The sequence below is a fragment of the Odocoileus virginianus genome, chromosome 33 (assembly GCF_023699985.2).
Source record: "Odocoileus virginianus isolate 20LAN1187 ecotype Illinois chromosome 33, Ovbor_1.2, whole genome shotgun sequence".
In the NCBI taxonomy this organism is placed as follows: Eukaryota; Metazoa; Chordata; class Mammalia; order Artiodactyla; family Cervidae; genus Odocoileus; species Odocoileus virginianus.
Genome location: NC_069706.1, coordinates 2821559 through 2839285, shown reverse-complemented (window position 1 = coordinate 2839285; position 17727 = coordinate 2821559). Strand labels below are relative to the sequence as shown.

Below are 17727 nucleotides of genomic sequence, written 5' to 3'. Positions count from 1 at the left end.
CAGCTGCGCCCACGGATGGAGATGAGGCTCATCATTTCGAGAGGGACAGTAACCACAGACTCCTTCTCAGAAGAGGCGCAATGGAGCGGGTCCAGGGTGGCTGTTGGCCTGGGGTCCTCTCTCATGGCCAGGATCCTGGGCCCCAGGCTTCCTCCCTGTCTGCTGAGTGCAGACCCCTACTTCCCCAAGCTCCGGGGCTCACCTTTAGTCATTGCAGGCCACCCTGCAGCAAACACCCCTCAGTAGCCACTGCTGCTGGCCTGGGGAGGTCCTGGGAATGGGGTGGCTCCTGGGCCACCTGCTGGGCTCCCCTCCTCTGTTCTTACCAGTCCAAAGGTGGAAGCCAGGTTGTGGGGGGCTCTTATCTGAGAAGGGGTGCCAAATGACAGAACAGTCTATTAATTTTGAATCTCAAATTAAACAATGAGGTGGTTTTTTCTTTTAAAGTGTAAGTATGTCCCAAGTATTACATGAGAGATACTAAAAGAATTATTTGGGGACTTCCCTGGAGGTCCAGTGGTTAAGACTCTGTGTTCCCAATGCAGGGGCACGGGTTTGATCCCTGGTCGGGGAACTCAGATCCTGCATGCTGCACAGTGCAGCCAAAACCCAAAAGAAAAATTGAAAAGAATTACTTGTTGTTTACTTGAAATTAAAATTTCACTAGGTGTCCTGTATCTTAATTTGATAAATCTGGCAACCCTAGGCAAGGCTTAGTGGGGCAAGAAGGATGGGTGTCTGATGAGGAGTATCTACTCCGATGCCAGTGGCTAACAGGACCCAGAGTGGGGGAGCTCACCCCCCTACTCTCCCAGGCACACGCAGCCGGCCTCTTCCTCCCCACTCACTCCTGCCTGCTGCTGTCCCTTCTTTGTCACTTGCCTAACCGCTCTCTGGCCCAGGGGTTCTCCATTCTGGCTGCTCATTAGAATCATCTGAGCAGCTTTACCATGCATCCACGTAGGTGCCCTACCCTGAACCAGTGAAGTCTCTGTGTGGCTGGACTAAGCAGTGGCTTTTCTAAAAGAGTGCTGCAGAGAATGGCGATGTAATCCAGCCACCCCACTTCTGGGTGGACACACGGAAGAGCTGAAAGCAGGGCCTTGAACCGCTAATCTGTCCTCCCCTGTTCACAGCAGCATTGCTCACAAGAGCCAAAAACTAGAAACAACCAGTGTCTGCCTAAGGGTGGAGGCCTAAACCAAATGTGGTCCATCCATAAAATGGAATATGATATAGCCTTAAAAAGGAAAGACATTCTAATACATGTTACAACATGGATGAGCCTGGAAAACATTATGGTCAGTGAAAGAGGCCAGATGCAAAAGGCCAAGTATACTGGGTGATCCCACTTACGTGAGGAACCCAGAGTCATCAGATTCACAGGAACAGAAATTGGCCTGGTGGTGACCAGGAGCTGGGGAAAGAGGGATGGGAGCCAGAGTCTCTGTTTGGGAAGATGAAAAAGTTCTACAGGTGGATGTTAGTGGTGTTGCATAACACTGTAAATGTACCCAATGCCACTGAATCAAATGGTTAAAATAGTAAATTTTATATTATGTACATTTTGGTGGTGGTGGACTCTTTGGGACCCCGTAGACTGAGGCTCTCCAGGCTTCTCTGTCCACGGGATTTCCCAGGAAAAGATATTGGAGTGGGTTGCCATTTCCTTCTCCAGGGGATCTTCCTGATGCAGGAATCGAACCTGGGTCTCCTGCACTGTAGGCGGTCTCCTGCATTACAAGCAGACTCCTTACCACTAAGCCACCAGGGTACACTTTACCACAATAAAAATTTTAAATTAAAAAAAATATACAGTGCTCCAGACAATGTCCTAGAGGCACTGAGCCTGCCCCTTCTTCCACATGGTCCTGAGTACTCCTGGCCACCACCCTGTCCCCACCAAGGCACAGACAGTTAGTTATTACCCGGTGAGTGCACCTGGACATCCAATGCAGGGGGCTGTGTCCAACCTGGGCCACAACCTGACATCTCACTGAGAGCAGGACATAGGCCTGGGTGTTCCAGCTTGTGTAAGAAGAGGCTGCAGGAGCAATTGCTTTGTTTTCGTTTACGTATATTTGAACTTTTAGACAGCTGCAAGCATGCTGCTACTACTAAGTCACTTCAGTCGTGTCCGACTCTGTGCGACCCCATAGACAGCAGCCCACCAGGCTCCACCGTCCCTGGGATTCTCCAGGCAAGAACACTGGAGCGGGTTCCTTCTCCAATAGCTGCAAGCATAGCCTTCTCTAAATTGAGGTATAACTTAGCCAGTAAAGTGCGCCTGGGGCTTCCCAGGTGGTGCTAGTGGTAAAGAACCCACCTGCCAATGCAGGAGACATAAAAGACACTGGCTCGACCCCTGAGTCGGGAAAGAAGCCCTGCAGGAGGGCATGGCAACCCACTCCAGTATTCTTGCCTGGAGAATCCCGTGGACAGAGGAGCCTCGTGGGCTACAGTCCATAAGGTCACACAGAGTTCGCAACCTAAGCATGCAGTGGATTTTTACTCTGTCCAAATTAATAGGTAGAGGTGTTCAGCACCTTTGAAGGCTCCCTCACACCCCTGTCCAGTCAGAACTACCTCCAAGGGTGACCACTATGTTCACTTCTATCTTTTCAGATTGGTCTGGCCTGATCTTAAACTCCCCGCAAATGGAATCACAGAGGGTGTCTCTTTTGCATCAGATTTCTTTCTCTCACAATGTCTGTGAGAGTCAGCCATATTGTTGAGGATATCAGTAGCTTATTCTTTTTATTATGTAGGATTTCATTATATGAACGTTCAAAAAAAACTCATTCTTTTGTTGATGGACATAGGTTGTTTCCATTTTTTTTGGACTTTATTAACAAAGCTGCTGTAAATATTCTGATCTGTGGTTTGGTGGACATAATCACTCATTTCTGTTGGGTTTATACCTCAGGGGGAAATTACTGGGTCACAGAAATATGTATATTTAACCTTATTACTAACAAACATTTTTCCAGAGTGATCTTAACTTGCATTTCTCTAATGACTACTGATATTCTCTTTTGTGATATTCTTCAAGTTTTTGGCTCATTTTATCATTGGGTTTTTGTTTCTTACTGATTAATTAATGTGTTTGGGATGTCATCTCCTAGTCAGTGGTTTGCTTTCTCATCCTTTTAAACATGTCTTCTGACAAACAAATATTCCTGATTTTATTTTATTCAGATATTCCTCAATCCCAAAATACTGTTCTTTTCTTTCATGGTTAGTGCGTCTTATGTTCTGTTTAATTTTTACCTAGGCCACGTTCATTAAGATGTTCTCCCATGTTTTTTTCTAAGGCTTGACTGTGTCAGCATTCACATGTAGATCTATGATCCAGCTTAAATTAATGTTTTGTGTACGGTGTGAGGTAGGGGTGGTTCCTTTTTCCCACATGAACATCCCATCAGCCAGCACAGTTTAATGCAAAGACCACCTTTTCCCCACTGAACTGCAGTGAAGCCCCATTATAAACCCAGTGATCATATATGACCAAGTGATCATATATATGTGGGTCGGTTTCTAGACCCTCTATTCTACTGCACTGGTCTACTTGTCTTCCCTGTACCAATATCTATAGCTGTATACTAGGTTTTGTGCTTTTTTTTAAGAGAAGTTTCTTTAAAAATTATTTATTTTGGCTGCACTGGGTCTTTGTTGCTGTGTTGCTTTGTTGCTTTGTCTCTAGTTGCAACGAGTGGGGGCTACTCTCCAGTTGCGGTGGGTGGGCTTCTCACTGCTGGCTTCTCCTGGTTTGAGGGCTCAATAGTTGTGGAACATAGGTTTATCTCCCAGTGGCATGTGGGATCTTACCAGACTGGAGATGGAACCCATGTCCCCTGCATTGGCAGGCGGATTCTTAACTACTGGACCACCAGGGAAGTCCTATACTAAGTCTTGATACTGTGTACTGTAAGTCCTCAGGCTTTGTTCTTCTTCGAAATGATTTTGTCTATTTCAAGGTTTTTTGCTTATGTTTTACAATCAGCTTGCCTCTCTTCCCCCTCTCCAAAAAGCCTGCTGGGATTCTGATTGGGATGTCAATCTACTAATCTATTTGGGAAAAACAGACAGCTTAATAATATTAAGTCTTTCAATCTATGAACATAGCAAATCCCTAATTTTAGGTCTTCTTAATTGTTTTATAGTTTTCAGTGTAGAGGTCATGAAAATTTTTTGCTAGATTTATTCTTATATATTGGATATTTTTATGGCATTTAGAATTTTTACTTTTGATTTGAGTGTTACTTAATAACTAGAAATATAACTGATCCTTTTTGTGCATTGATCTTGTGTCCAGAAACCTGATGTTCATATATTTGTTCTAACAGTTCTATCATAGACTCCTTTGGATTTTCAATATATACAATCATGTCATCTATAAATATTGATCACATACATTTATCTTTTCCTTTTCCAATCTTGATGTCTTTTCTTTCTTTCATTTCCCCTATTGCACTAGCACCTACTTTATTAAAAAAAAAAAAAAAAGCAACCATCAACCAGAATAGGTTCCCCCTGAGGAGTGGAAGTGAGGTTTATCTTTTACTTACTTTTGTATTACTTATGGATTTTAGTGTTTTACTTTTATAATTCTATAAGTGATCTTTTTAAATGAGGGGAGAGCAATACATATCAGTTAGCAAAATCTAAGCAATTGAAATTCACAAAATAAGAAACACTTCCTTAATCCCACTGTCATATATTTCCAGCTATTGTCTAGCCAGACAAAAATGGCATCCTATTTTTTTTTAAGTATCCTATCATAATTCTCCTTTGCACATTGACTTTTTTTCCCACATAGAAATACACTATAAAACATACAGGAAGTTCAACAAACCCCAAGTCAGATTAATCCAGAGACCCACATCAAGACACATTATAATCAAACTTTCAAAAAACAAAAAGAATCTTGAAATCAGCAAGAGAGAAGCAAATCATCACATACAAGGGATCCTCAATAAGATTATCAGCAGACTTCTCACCAGAAACTTTCAGTTCAGTTCAGTCGCTCAGTCATGTCTGACTCTTTGCGACCCCATGAACCGCAGCAGGCCAGGCCTCCCTGTCCATCACCAACTCCCGGAGTTTACTCAAACTCATGTCCATCGAGTCGGTGATGCCATCCAGCCATCTCATCCTCTGTCGTCCCCTTCTCCTCCTGCCCCCAATCCCTCCCAGCATCAGGGTCTTTTCCAATGAGTCAACTATTTCCATCAGGTGGCCAAAGTATTGGAGTTTCAGCATCAGCATCAGTCCTTGCAATGAACACCCAGGACTGATCTCCTTTAGGATGGACTGGTTGAATCTCCTTGCAGTCGGAGGGACTCTCAAGAGTCTTCTCCAACATCACAGTTCAAAAGCATCAATTCTTTAGTGCTCAGCTTTCTTCACAGTCCAATTCTCACATCCGTACATGACCACTGGAAAAACCATAGCCTTGACTTGATGGACCTTTGTTGGCAAAGTAATGTCTCTGCTTTTTAATATGCTATCTCGGTTGGTCATAACTTTTCTTCCAAGGAGTAAGCATCTTTTAATTTCATGGCTGAAATCACCATCTGCAGTGATTTTGGAGCCCAAAAAAATAAAGTCTGACACTGTTTCCACTGTTTCCCCATCTATTTGCCATGAAGTGATGGGACCAGATGCCATGATCTTAGTTTTCTGAATGTTGAAATTTAAGCAAACTTTTTCACTCTCCTCTTTCACTTTCATCAAGAGACTTTTTAGTTCCTCTTCACTTTCTGCCATAAGAGTGGTGTCATCTGCATATCTGAGGTTATTGATATTTCTCCCAGCAATCTTGATTCCAGCTTGTGCTTCTTCCAGCCCCGCATTTCTCATGATGTACTCTGCATATAAGTTAAATAAGCAGGGTGACAATATACAGCCTTGACATACTCCTTTTCCTATTGGGAATCAGTCTGTTGTTCCATGTCCAGTTCTAACTGTTGCTTCCTGACCTGCATATAGGTTTCTCAAGAGGCAGGCCAGAAACTTTGGAGACCAGAAAAGAGTAGGCTGACATGTTCAAAGTGCTCAGAGAGAAGAACCATCAACCAAGAGTCCAAAAACCAGCAAAACTGTCCTTCAAACGTAAAGGAGAAATTTTGTGTTTCATGTGATATACAGTTCAAAAAAATTTTTTTCATGGGCTGGCCAAATCCATTGACTTGAAATATTATTTTTGTCACACTACCAAATCCCTTCCTATATAAATAATATAAATGTATACTTGTTCCTGGATCCTATATTATGTTTTATTGACTTATGATTCTATTTTTGTGCTATCCCACCATGCTATATACATAGCTTAATAAAAATGGAAGATTATATTCAAGAATGCAAGTTCTGTTGGGGAGAAAGTCAGGAAGGGATAGTTAGGGAGTTTGAGATGGGCATGTACACACCACTATATTTACAGTGGATAACCAACAGGATCTACTATACAGCACAGGGAACTCTGCTCAATGTTATGTGCCAGCCTAGACGGGAGTGAGGCTTGGGGGAGAATGGATACATGTATATGTACGGCTGAGTCCCTTTGCTGTTCAACTGAAACTACCACAACATTTTTAACTGGCTATACCCCAATACAAAATGAAAAGTTTACAGTCTGGAAAAAAAAATTATGGAAATCTAAATAAAGTATAGATTTAGTCAATTAAAAGAAAAAATGCAAGTTCTTGCCACAACAAAGACCCGAAGCAACCAAATAAAAAAAAAGAAATTCAAGTTTGGTTTGATGTTAGGAAATCCACAGGTGCAGCTCACAGTTTAAAGGCGAGATCGGTCACAGCACTGCCTCCTGCGGCTTCACATACACTGAGATACGTCCACACTCCTGAGGACAGTGACCAGGGCTCAAGCCCCTCTGACCTTGCCCCCCTAACCCCTGGGTGAGCCCACTTGCTCACCGAGTGTGCTCCAGCAACCGGCAGGGAAGTCCACTCTGGCCTTGTCCTGCCACTCTAACACGCAGATTTGCGGCTGTTGGTCTCCTGGTTCTCTGCACGACTCTCTCCCACCTTTCAGATCTCTGCTCATGCGTAGCTTTCTCACAGAGGCCTTCCCTGGCCACTGGGACTCCCCCTGCACTCCCCCTGGACCCTGACCCTCTCCATCACGCGCACGGTTTATTTTATTCAGGCACTAACTGCCATCAGAACTGCCCTGCTTAGTCACTTGTTTTCTTCTTCAGCGTCATTATCCTCCACCCCCACCACACTCACAAGGTGAGGACTTGGAGTAATTGTTCACCGTTACATCGCCAGTGCCTCCAGCACACATCAGGGCCCCAGTAAACATCTGCTGGCTGGATGAATGACTGGAAGTATAATAAATCGTGCGATTAGATCAATGCCGCTAAAAAGTCATTTGCTCATTTAACAGACAAGCCTAGAAGTTTTATAAAATGTGGAAACATACCTTAAGAGGCAGGTAGATTATACAGCACAAGTATTATTGTCAGTGAAGCCATGGTTCACAAGTATTATTGTCAGTGAAGCCATGGTTTTTAGTCCAATTCAACTGCTTCCCAGTCATGCATCCCTGGGCAGTCATTGAACCTCTCTGAACCTCTGTGTCCTCCATTATAAAATGCAAGAAACAATGGTAAGGAGAATTGTTACAGAACATAAGGAAATGATGTGAGTCCAGTACTTAACAGAGGATCAGGAACACAGTAAACCTCCAACAAGTATTATACAGTGTTAACCTGAATGGCAAGAAGAAATGAGGAATTGAAGGAATCTTTTCCAAGAGGAGAACTAATTAGAAACTGGTCAGAGGACTTCCTTGGCAGTCCAGCAGTTAAGATTCCACTGCACGGGTTCCATCCCTGGTCGGGGCACTAAGATCATGCGTGCCACTCGGGGTGGCCAAGAAGTTTAAAAATAAATAAACTTTTAGTTAAAAAGAAATAAAAGAAACCGGTCACAAACATCAAGTCTAACAGTTTGGGCTAGAACTACTCCTGGGAGAGTCAGGAGTCGGACAGGGATGCCTGCCACAACTGCTGTCCTGCAACACTGCTGGCAGCAGCGGTGAGGTCTGGCCATGCAGAGTAAGTGTTCAAAATCATAGTTATGCTTTTAGAGAAAGGATAAAATTATTTGTATTGCAGTCATTCAAAACCCTGAAGAGAGGGGTGGTTTTTTGGTTTTTTTTTTCTGGTTTATAATTCATTTATTTTTGGCCGTGCTGGGTCTTTGCTGCTGCCCGGGCTCTTCTCTAGGTGAGAAAGGGCTTCTCTCCAGCTGTGGCTTCTAACTGCGGTGGTCCCTCTCATTGCAGAGCAAGGGCTCTCAGGCTCACAGGCTTCAGCAGTTGCAGCACAAGCGTCCAGTAGTTGTGACTCACAAAAGGGTCAGGAGGCAAGCTCTGAGAGGCTCTAGGGCACAGCTCATAGCTACGGGCACACGGGCTTAGCTGCTCCTCGGCATGTCGGATCTTCCCAGGTCACAGAAGGAACCCGTGTTTCCTGCATTGGCAGGCAGATTCTTTACCCCTGAGCCACCAGGGAAACCCCTCAAAAGCCTAAAGAGAGTTAACTGAAAAACAATGAAAACTCCTGGGAATACTTAACACCTGGATGGGATAATGAGATTAAAATACATGAAAACTAATTGTTTTCTTTGACCCCAACAAAATTCATAACAAGAATTATTTAAAAATACTTAAGACACAAAGAAGAAACTGGCAAGATCTAGATAAGAAAAACTATAGTTTCGCAAAGGATCTAAAGGAAAACCTCAATAATACCTCCATTAATCCGTGTACATTAACACAACTTAAACCAGTATCCTAACCAGTTTCTTTTCCCCTTGGTCTTAACATTGAGAAAAATGAACTAAAAGCCAGAAGGGACCTGGAGAAGTAGAGGGAGCATGGCCTTGCCCTGGCCTATTTCTGAAGTCCCAAAGTAGTTCAGCCCAGTTGGACACTATCTACCTCAAGTTTGCTGCACTAACTCTTCAGTGTCACCATGAACTGAATGCTTGGAAAATACCGTTTTACTTATTGCCAAGCTTCTTTTGGGCTTCTCAAGTGGCTCAGCGGTAAAGAATCTGCCTGCCAATGCAGGAGACTCAAGAGACTTGGATTTGATCCCTGGGCTGGGAAGATCCCCTGGAGGAGGAAATGGCAACCCACTCCAGTATTCTTGCCTGGAGAATCCCATGGACAGAGGAGCCTGGCAGGCTCCAGCCCACTGGGTCACAGAGAGTTGGATATGACTGAACACACACACACAAACTTCTTTTAGTATTTTCCAGGTAGAAAGATCCATCCAAGATTAAAATGCCTGGGAAGCCCAATTCAAATCCAAGGTAGAGGAGTGTGTTGGATCCCGAGGGCTATCTCCAGTGGATCTCTCTTAAATGAACCCTATCGGGACCCAGAGAGCTCCAGGGCTGGAGGGTGTGGGTCAACCAGTTTCAAAGAGCCACTGCCACCCAAGGCAGCAGGTGTAGCTTCTGCCCAGCCTCACGTCCTGTTTTCTCTCCTAGACCCGTGGACAAAGGATGGCCAACCCCTGCCCGCTGAGTGCCTGGGGCCCTGCTGGAGGGGCTGCCAAGGGCCGGACACCCTGCCCACTGCAGGTGAGGAGGGGGTCCTCCAGTGCCCGCCTTGGTTGAGGGAGGGACACACGGGGGCGGCCAGCCTTGGCCATGGGACCCACTCCAGTCCCCAGGGAGGAAAGGGAACGTGGGTGGGTGGGGCTTTGCCCCTCAGCACCTGCATCATTGTCCCCAGCAGAAAACATGCTGCCTGAGGTTCAGGAGAAGCCCCTGTGCTTCCCGGGTTCATAGGACACAAAAGAAAAGGACCTGAGAGGCTGCTCTGAGAACTAGTCCTCCCCTCCCTTTTGTCGCCTCCTTTCTTTTTAAATTAGCAGACTTTAGTTTTTAGAGTAGTTTTAGGTTCACAAAAGAACTGAGTGGGAAAGATGGAGCTTTCCCTCTCCCCGCCCCGCCGGCCTACACGCGCCTTCCCCCGATGGAGGGGCATGTTGGTTACAATCGGTCACCCACACGACACGTCACGGTCACCCAGAGCCCGGAACCAGCATCAGCATCATCCATGGTGCTGCTCCTTCTACGGCTCTGGACGAACATACACATCGTTGCAATATCACACAGAGTCGCGTCCGCGCCCTGGTAATCCTCTGTGCTCCGCCAGCTCCTCCTCCTCCCCAGAGCCCTGCCAGCCGGCGCTGTCTCCATGGCTCTGCCTGTTCCAGAAGGCCATGGGGCTGGGACTGTATCGCACGCAGCCTCTCCCTGTCGGACTCTTCCACCCTTCCCTTCTCGCCGGTGGACCTGTTCCTAATTAGCTCCATTTCCAGGTTACAAATGAGGACACCACAGTACAGAGAGCTCAGGCGGCCTGTCCAGTGTCACACAGACGGTGAGTGGCAGAGCTTAGATTCCAGCCCGGGGTCCCCTGCCCTGGCGATGCTCCTGGCAGCAGGGCCTACTGTGGCCACACAGGACCAAACCCGTCCTGGAGGCCAGACCGAGGGACAGCCGCCCGCCATCTGGGGAGGAAGAGAGTGTGGGCCTTCATCCCACCCGGGCCCCGAGGCTCGGTCACCTGTCCCAGGCCACTGGGCAGGACGACAGAGGCAGCAGGCCCAGGCCTCTCTCCACAGCCCCTGGCCGCAGTCCCCGACTCCATGAGGAAGCAGGAGTTGCGCCCGGGCGGGGAGGCTGGCCAGGGCCACGCCGCCAGCTCCCCAGCCGAGCAGGTGAAAGCCCTGGTGGACCTGCTGGCCGGGAAAGGCAGTCAGGGCTCCCAGGCCCCGCAGCCCCTCAACAGGACGCCAGAATGCCCGCTGAAGCCCCATGGCAATGGTAGGCCCATGGATGGGGATCCCCGGGCCTTTTCCCCCTCCCCCTTCCCCCTCCCCTCTCCCACTCTCCCCCATGGCCTCTGTCCCGCAGACTTGAGGATACAGAGGCACTGGGAGGCCCTGCTGAGCAGGACCGGGGGTGGCCCCGAGCTGGGCAGCCCCTCCCCAAGGCTGACCAGCCTCCTGCTGGTGGAGGGCCTGACGGACCTGCAGCTGAGGGAGCACGACTTCACGCAAGTGGAGGCCACGCGCGGGGGCTGGTGCTCGGCCAAGACCATCGCCCTGGACAGGCTCTTCCTGCCCCTGTCGCGGGTATCCATCCCCCCCCGCATCTCCATCACCATCGGGGTGGCCGGGGTGGGCAAGACCACCCTGGTGAGGAACTTCGTCCACCTCTGGGCCCGGGGGCAGGTGGGCAAGGACTTCTCATTGGTACTGCCCCTGACCTTCCGGGATCTCAACACCCATGAGAAGCTGTCTGCAGACAGACTCCTCCGCTCCGTCTTCCCGCACGCTGGGGAGGCGGGCCTGGCATCAGCGGCGCTGAGCAAAGCCCTCCTGGTCCTGGATGGCCTGGACGAGTGTAAGACGCCCCTGGACTTCTCCAACACCGTGGCCTGCACGGACCCCAAGAAGGAGATCCAAGTGGACCACCTGATCACCAACATCATCCGGGGCAACCTCTTCCCGGAAGTGTCTGTCTGGATCACCTCCCGTCCCGGCGCAGCTGGCCAGATTCCGGGGGGCCTAGTGGACCGGATGACCGAGATCCGGGGCTTCAGTGAAGAGGAGATCAAGACCTGTCTGGAGCAGATGTTCCCCGAGGACCCTGTCCTCACGGGCTGGGTCCTGAGCCAGGTGCAGGCTGACCGGGCCCTGTACCTCATGTGCACCGTCCCGGCCTTCTGCCGGCTGGCAGGGGCAGCGCTGGGCCACCTGCATCGCCACAGGCCGGGGCCCCCGGACGCTGAGCTGTGGCCCCCGAGGACCCTGTGTGAGCTCTACTCGTGGTACTTCAGGATGGCCCTTGGCGGAGAGGGGCAGGAGAAGGCCAAGGCGAGCCCCCGTATTGAGCAGCTGGCTCACAGCGGCCGCAAGCTGGTGGGCACGCTGGGCCGGCTGGCCTTCCACGGGCTGATCAGGAAGAAGTACGTGTTCTACGAGCCCGACCTGAAGGTGCTGGGCGTGGACCTTGCGCTGCTACAGACGGCCCTGTGCAGCCGCTTCCTGCAGCGGGAGGAGACGCTGGCCTCCGTGGCCGCCTACTGCTTCACCCACCTGTCCCTGCAGGAGTTCGTGGCGGCCGCATACTACTGCAGCGCCTCCAAGAGGGCCATATTCGACCTCTTCACCGAGGGCGGCGTGTCCTGGCCCCGGCTGGGCTTCCTCACTCACTTCCGTAGTGCGGCCCAGCGGGCCATGCAGGCCGAGGACGGGCGGCTCGACATCTTCCTGCGATTCCTCTCAGGCCTCTTGTCCCCGAGGGTCAATGCGCTGCTGGCCGGCTCCCTGCTGACCCAGGGCGAGCACCAGGGCTACCGGGCCCAGGTGGCCGAGCTCCTGCAGGGCTGTCTGCGCCCCGACGTGGCAGTCTGCGCCCGGGCCGTCAACGTCCTGCACTGCCTGCGCGAGCTGCAGCACACCGAGCTGGCCCGCAGCGTGGAGGGGGCCGTGGCCAGCGGGGGCCTGGCCAGGCTGACCAGCCCCCCGCACCGCGCCGCCCTGGCCTACCTCCTGCAGGTGTCCGACGTCTGCGCCCCGGAGGCCCCCCTGCCCCTGCGCCTCGGCCCAGGCGTCCTCCAGAGCCTGCTGCCCCAGCTGCTCTACTGCCAGAGCCTGAGGTGGGCGCTGGGGGCAGGGGCAGCGCGGGGTGTGCGGGAGGAGGGTACAGTGAGGACCCGGCGGGCTCCTCCCGTCCCCACGCCCCCCTGTGTCCCGTCTTGGGGCTGCCGTCACCAAGGACCACGACCCAGGCGGCTTCAAGTGACAGAAACCTCTTCTCTCCCAGTTGCGGAGACTGGAGTCTGAGAGGAAGGCATCAGCAGGGCCATGCTCCCTGGGAGACCTCTAGGGATGGTCCTTGGGTCATTCCTGGCCTTCCCAGCCTGCGGTGTCTGCTGGCAGTCCTTGGCCTGCAGACCCAGGCTCTGCCTCTGAGGTCACACGGCTGTCTCCTCCATGTCTGTCTTCTCATAGATCTCTCTCTCTTGTGGGGACACTGGTCCCCACGCTGGGTTACAGACCACCTCACTCCACCATGACCTCATCCTCACTCGTTATCTGCAACAACCCTATTTCCAAAGAAGGTCACATTCCTGAGGCGGGGGGTGGGGTGGGGTGTAAACACCAGTATATCTTATACCCCAAAACACTCGCTCTACAACACCCCATATATCACCCCAGTGCTGACAGAGGCCACACCCACTCACTCCACCCTTAGCCTGTCGTCCTCTGTTCACTCTCTGGACTTCGGTGGCGGGGAGGGGAAGGCTGGATGACCAGGGCCACTGGGGACCTCAGAATAGCTTCTATAATCCTTAAAGGAGGGCAGCTGATGTCCTACCGACACACACAGTGTGGGGGCTGCAGGGAAGACAGCCCAGCGGGTCAGAAACCCATGGTTTATGCCACTGAAACTCCCAAGTCGCCTGGTGGGAGAACTCTGAGCACGCAGGTGTCCTGGCACAGATCTCTGAGCCGCTCGGCAGGGGCTTCGCTGGGATGGAGAGGAAGGGGCGGCGGAGGGTCTCAGCCTAGGTGTCTGAACTTAGCGCCCACTCTGCTGCCAGGGGCCTCATCCCACCTGCCCACGGCAGTGGTAGGACCGCTCACTACTGCTGTTCCTCCTGACCAGGCTGGACACCAACCAGCTCCAGGACCCCGTGATGGACCTGCTGGGCAGCGTGCTGAGTGGGAAAGACTGCCGCATTCAGAGGCTCAGGTAACACAGACCCAGGAGACCCCGCACAGGGTGCTCACCTGTCTCTCAGGGTCCGGGGCTCTTTTCACATCCTCCTCTCTGCTCAAGTGGCCTGTGGTGCTCTCCAAGAGAGGTATCTTTGGGGCATGTGACTCGGGGTGCAGGTTGCTTGTTTCCACCCATTCCAGAAAGTTCCAGAGGCCCAGGTACCTCACTTGTAAAAAGAAAGAAAGGACATGGCGAGGGTCAGATGCTACTGTAGATACAGAACCATTTTTCCCAATACCGTATGCGCAGATGTACTGCCAGGCCCGATCCACTCTACATGCCTCTCCGAGTTTGCCCTTGGATGGTATTCTGAGCACAGTTACATCTTTAAAAAAAAAATCCAAACTTTTAAGTTAAAAATTCATATTAATTAAAACAATTTTAAACATTGCATCTTTAATAGTCTAATTAGATGACAGTTTATATACTAACTAAAGAGCAGATCTATATGCTCATGAAATCTCTCCTATAAATAACATATCCGAGTCTGAATAACACCCTGATGTGTAGCCAAATCGATGTGATGACCAGCAGCTGGCTTTGGGAGAACTAGGGAAGTGAATTTAGAGAAAATAAGACTCAGAGAGTAACTTTTCATAAGCCTCACATAAGCTTCCAGCTTTTGAAATCATCTTTATCTGAAAAGACAAAAATATAGACCGAGTCCAGACCAAAAGTAAGTCATTGAGGATAGTGGTCAGAGAGGTGAGCTCTGGGTGACTTTGGATATATACCTTTGTGCCTGAGGAGGGTAAACAGTAGGGGTTCAGGGGGCCTCTGGACCACTCCTCAGTGTGTTCAGGGTACACCCTCTCAAGGTAGATAGAGATGTACATTTTGTTAAAGTCAGCTTCATAACTCAACCATTTTCCTTTCTTGCTTTAGAGAAAGGACAGGGGCCGAGGGTGTGCTGGAGCCACAAGTTCATCCACCAGTTCATGAGAGCTGACTAAAGCCTAAGGCTTTCAGGAATTTTTTCATGTTGACAGTGCTAGAAATTGGCCATGGTGGGAGTATTTACACCATGGAAATTAGGCAGTGCAACAGATCAGGGCTTTTGTTATTTTGCTTTTTCCTGAGAGCTGGTTCTCCAGCACACCCCTGGCTGGAGTCTGCAGTAATTGCCCGTCCTCTCTGCTGCACTGATTGCGGTCAGACTTCTCCCTGAGGCCCTCTGCTGGGCTTCCCAGGTGGTGCTAGTGGTAAAGAACCTGCCTGCCAGTGCAGGAAACATAATGAGACAAAGGTTCGATCCCTGGGTCGAGAAGATCCCCTGGAGGAGGGCATGGCAGCCCACTCCAGTATTTTTGCCTGGAGAATCCCATGGACAGAGGAGTCCGGCAGGCTGCAGTCCATGGGGCTGCGAAGAGGCAGACAAGACTGAAGTGACTGAGCACGCATACACGGGGCCCTCTGCTAATGTGAGGGTCTGTCCACCCACTCTGGCCTTACCATGCCCAAGCTCCTGGACCTGGCTCATCTGGTCTCCACCTGAGTCCAGGCCCTGATGATGCTATGGTGGCTGACAGGTTTGCATCACAGGCCTGAAGTTGCAGAAGAGGTGATGAGGTTACAGACCCACATTAAGCACCCTCTCCTTCTCTTTGGGCAGCTTGGCTGAGAACCAGATCAGTAACAAAGGGGCCAAAGCTCTGGCCAGATCCCTCCTCGTCAACAGAAGCCTGACCACCCTGGAGTAAGTAGGACCCTCACCACTGGGATGGGGGGAGCCTGTGAACCATCATGTGAAGCCCTGTGGGGAATACTCTCCCCAGGGTGGGCTGGAAGGACAGGAAAGCTGAGCCAGCCAAGTCTTGGCTCCTGCTCAGCTGCTGGGACTCGCTTATAGAAGCACCAGAATATTGGCCTTGAACCTGGTGTTATCATCTCTTCTCCACACTCAGCCCAAGCCCACTAGTCCATCAGACCCTGCTTCCTTCTCCCCTTTGTGTGGGGCCACCATAGGGAATGCCTTCCTTATTTGCCTAAACAAAGATCTCTGCCTCAGTCCCACCAGACAGGGCTTCCCTGGTGGCTCAGATGGGAAAGAATCCACCTGCTATGCAGGAGACCCAGGTTCAATCCCTGGGTCAGGAAGATCCCCTGGAGAAGGGAATGGCAACCCACTCCAGTACTTGCCTGGAGAATCCCATGGACAAAGGAGCCTGGCGGGCTGCAGTCCATGGGGTCACAAAGAGTCAGACGCGACTGAGTGTCTAGCACAAGCCCTGGCACATTGTCTTCGAGGAGCGTGGATTTAAAGGTCTGAGTAACTTCTCCCTCCCTGGGAACTGGATAACTGGTCCTTTCTCTTCCTCCGCCAGTCTCCGCAGTAACTCCATCGGCCCTCGAGGGGCCAAGGCACTGGCGGATGCTCTGAAGATTAACCGCACCCTGGCCTCTCTGAGGTACGTGTCACCTGCTTGCTGCCTCTCTGCCCCCAGGAGGTGACTCAGAAAACCATCTCCTCAGGTGCCACCCGTGGAGCGGGAGGTAATTCCCAACAGCAGCCACAAGATACTGGCTCCCACCCATGGATGCCAGGGCATCCTCTGTGCTGAGCAAGTTTCTAAGTCCAGCTCTTCACTGCGCCGGTGTTCAGGGTCTGAACCGGGGAGGGAGGAGAAGAGGGGCAGAGGTATGAGGAGGTCTGACAGGCAAAATAATCTACGAGGAAAAGTTCCTGTCTCCATGAGTGGGAGGTCCCCAAGGCCATGACATCAGGATGATCCCTGAGCTGTCTTCCAAGTCACTGAAATCCCATTTCCAGACGGTTCCCCAAGTGCGCTGAGGTTTGCTGGGCTCCTTTAAGGGGCCTGTGATTGTATCCATCCTTAGTTGATGCGTACTGCCAGTCTGTTTTGCTCATTTACTTCTTTTCACTGAGGCAAAATTCACATAAAATTTACCATTTTGGAGTGTATAGTTCAATGGCATTTAGTACAGTCACAATTATGCAACCAACACCTCGATCTAGTTCCCAAGTATTTACATCCCCCTAAAAGGAGTCCCTCTACCCATCAGCAATCACTTCCCACGCCCCCTGGCAACCACCAATCTGCTTTCTGTCTGAAGATTTCATGTAAATGGAATCAAACAGTAAGGCTTTTTTTTGCCTATCTTCTTACACCCGGTGGAATGTTTTCAAGGTTCATCCATGTCGAAGCATGTGTATTTCATTCCATTTTAAGACTGAATAATATTCTATTACATGGACCACGATTTGTTCATCCACTCGGCAGTTGCTGGACACGGGTTGTTTCCACCTGTTGGCTACTGTGCTGTACACATCTGTGCACAAGCATTTGAGGACCTTTTTTCAGTTCTGCCGGGTGGATACATAGCAGTGGGATCTGCTGGGTCACAGGTGACCCTGTGTTTAACCTTTTGAGGAAACGGCCAGGCCTGCTTTCCTCGGAGGCCACACCGTCTAATGCTCCTACCAGCAACCGGGATGAGGGCTCCAATTTCTCCATGTCCTCACCAACACCTGGGTGCTGTGTTTCAGCTGTAACTCAGACTATCGATGACCTTGTGGTCCAGTTGTCAGGGGCTCCTTGTCCACAGCCAGCAGGCAGGTGCCTGGAGACCCCAGGGAAGCCCTGAGGCCAGAGCAGCGGTGGGAAGGGCCAGCTCCCCCACTGGCTGGGTGTGCGGGGTGAGGGCCTGCCGGGCGCCCTCCTGGGCGCCACCAGTGATGCCCCTCCTTGCCTCCACAGCCTCCAGAGCAACAGGATCAGGGACGACGGTGCCAGGTGCATGGCTGAGGCCTTGGCCGCCAACCGGATCCTCTGTGTGCTTCAGTGAGTGGCGTGCCGGCTGGCAGGGACGGCTCCTCTCCTCCTCTCCTCCCCGACGGCCTGTTTCCCGCACAGAGGGGTGGATG

The 17727-nt window shown here is 50.7% G+C and overlaps 1 protein-coding gene across 7 annotated transcripts in view; it reads left to right on the top strand.

Annotated features, from left to right (window-relative positions):
* Nucleotides 1-17727, top strand: part of NLRC3 (NLR family CARD domain containing 3) — a 30644-nt gene that overhangs the window by 922 nt on the left and 11995 nt on the right. For all 7 annotated transcript variants that reach the window (XR_011485410.1, XR_011485408.1, XR_011485407.1 and 4 more), the window contains exons 2-9: nt 9528-9620; nt 10367-10428; nt 10673-10874; nt 10965-12714; nt 13728-13814; nt 15454-15537; nt 16166-16249; nt 17561-17644. Coding sequence is in view for 3 of the 7 variants with exons in the window: in XM_070460815.1 (XP_070316916.1) it covers nt 10697-10874; nt 10965-12714; nt 13728-13814; nt 15454-15537; nt 16166-16249; nt 17561-17644 (2267 nt within the window). In the remaining 4 variants the exon portion in view is untranslated. The remainder of the gene's footprint in view (nt 1-9527; nt 9621-10366; nt 10429-10672; nt 10875-10964; nt 12715-13727; nt 13815-15453; nt 15538-16165; nt 16250-17560; nt 17645-17727) is intronic.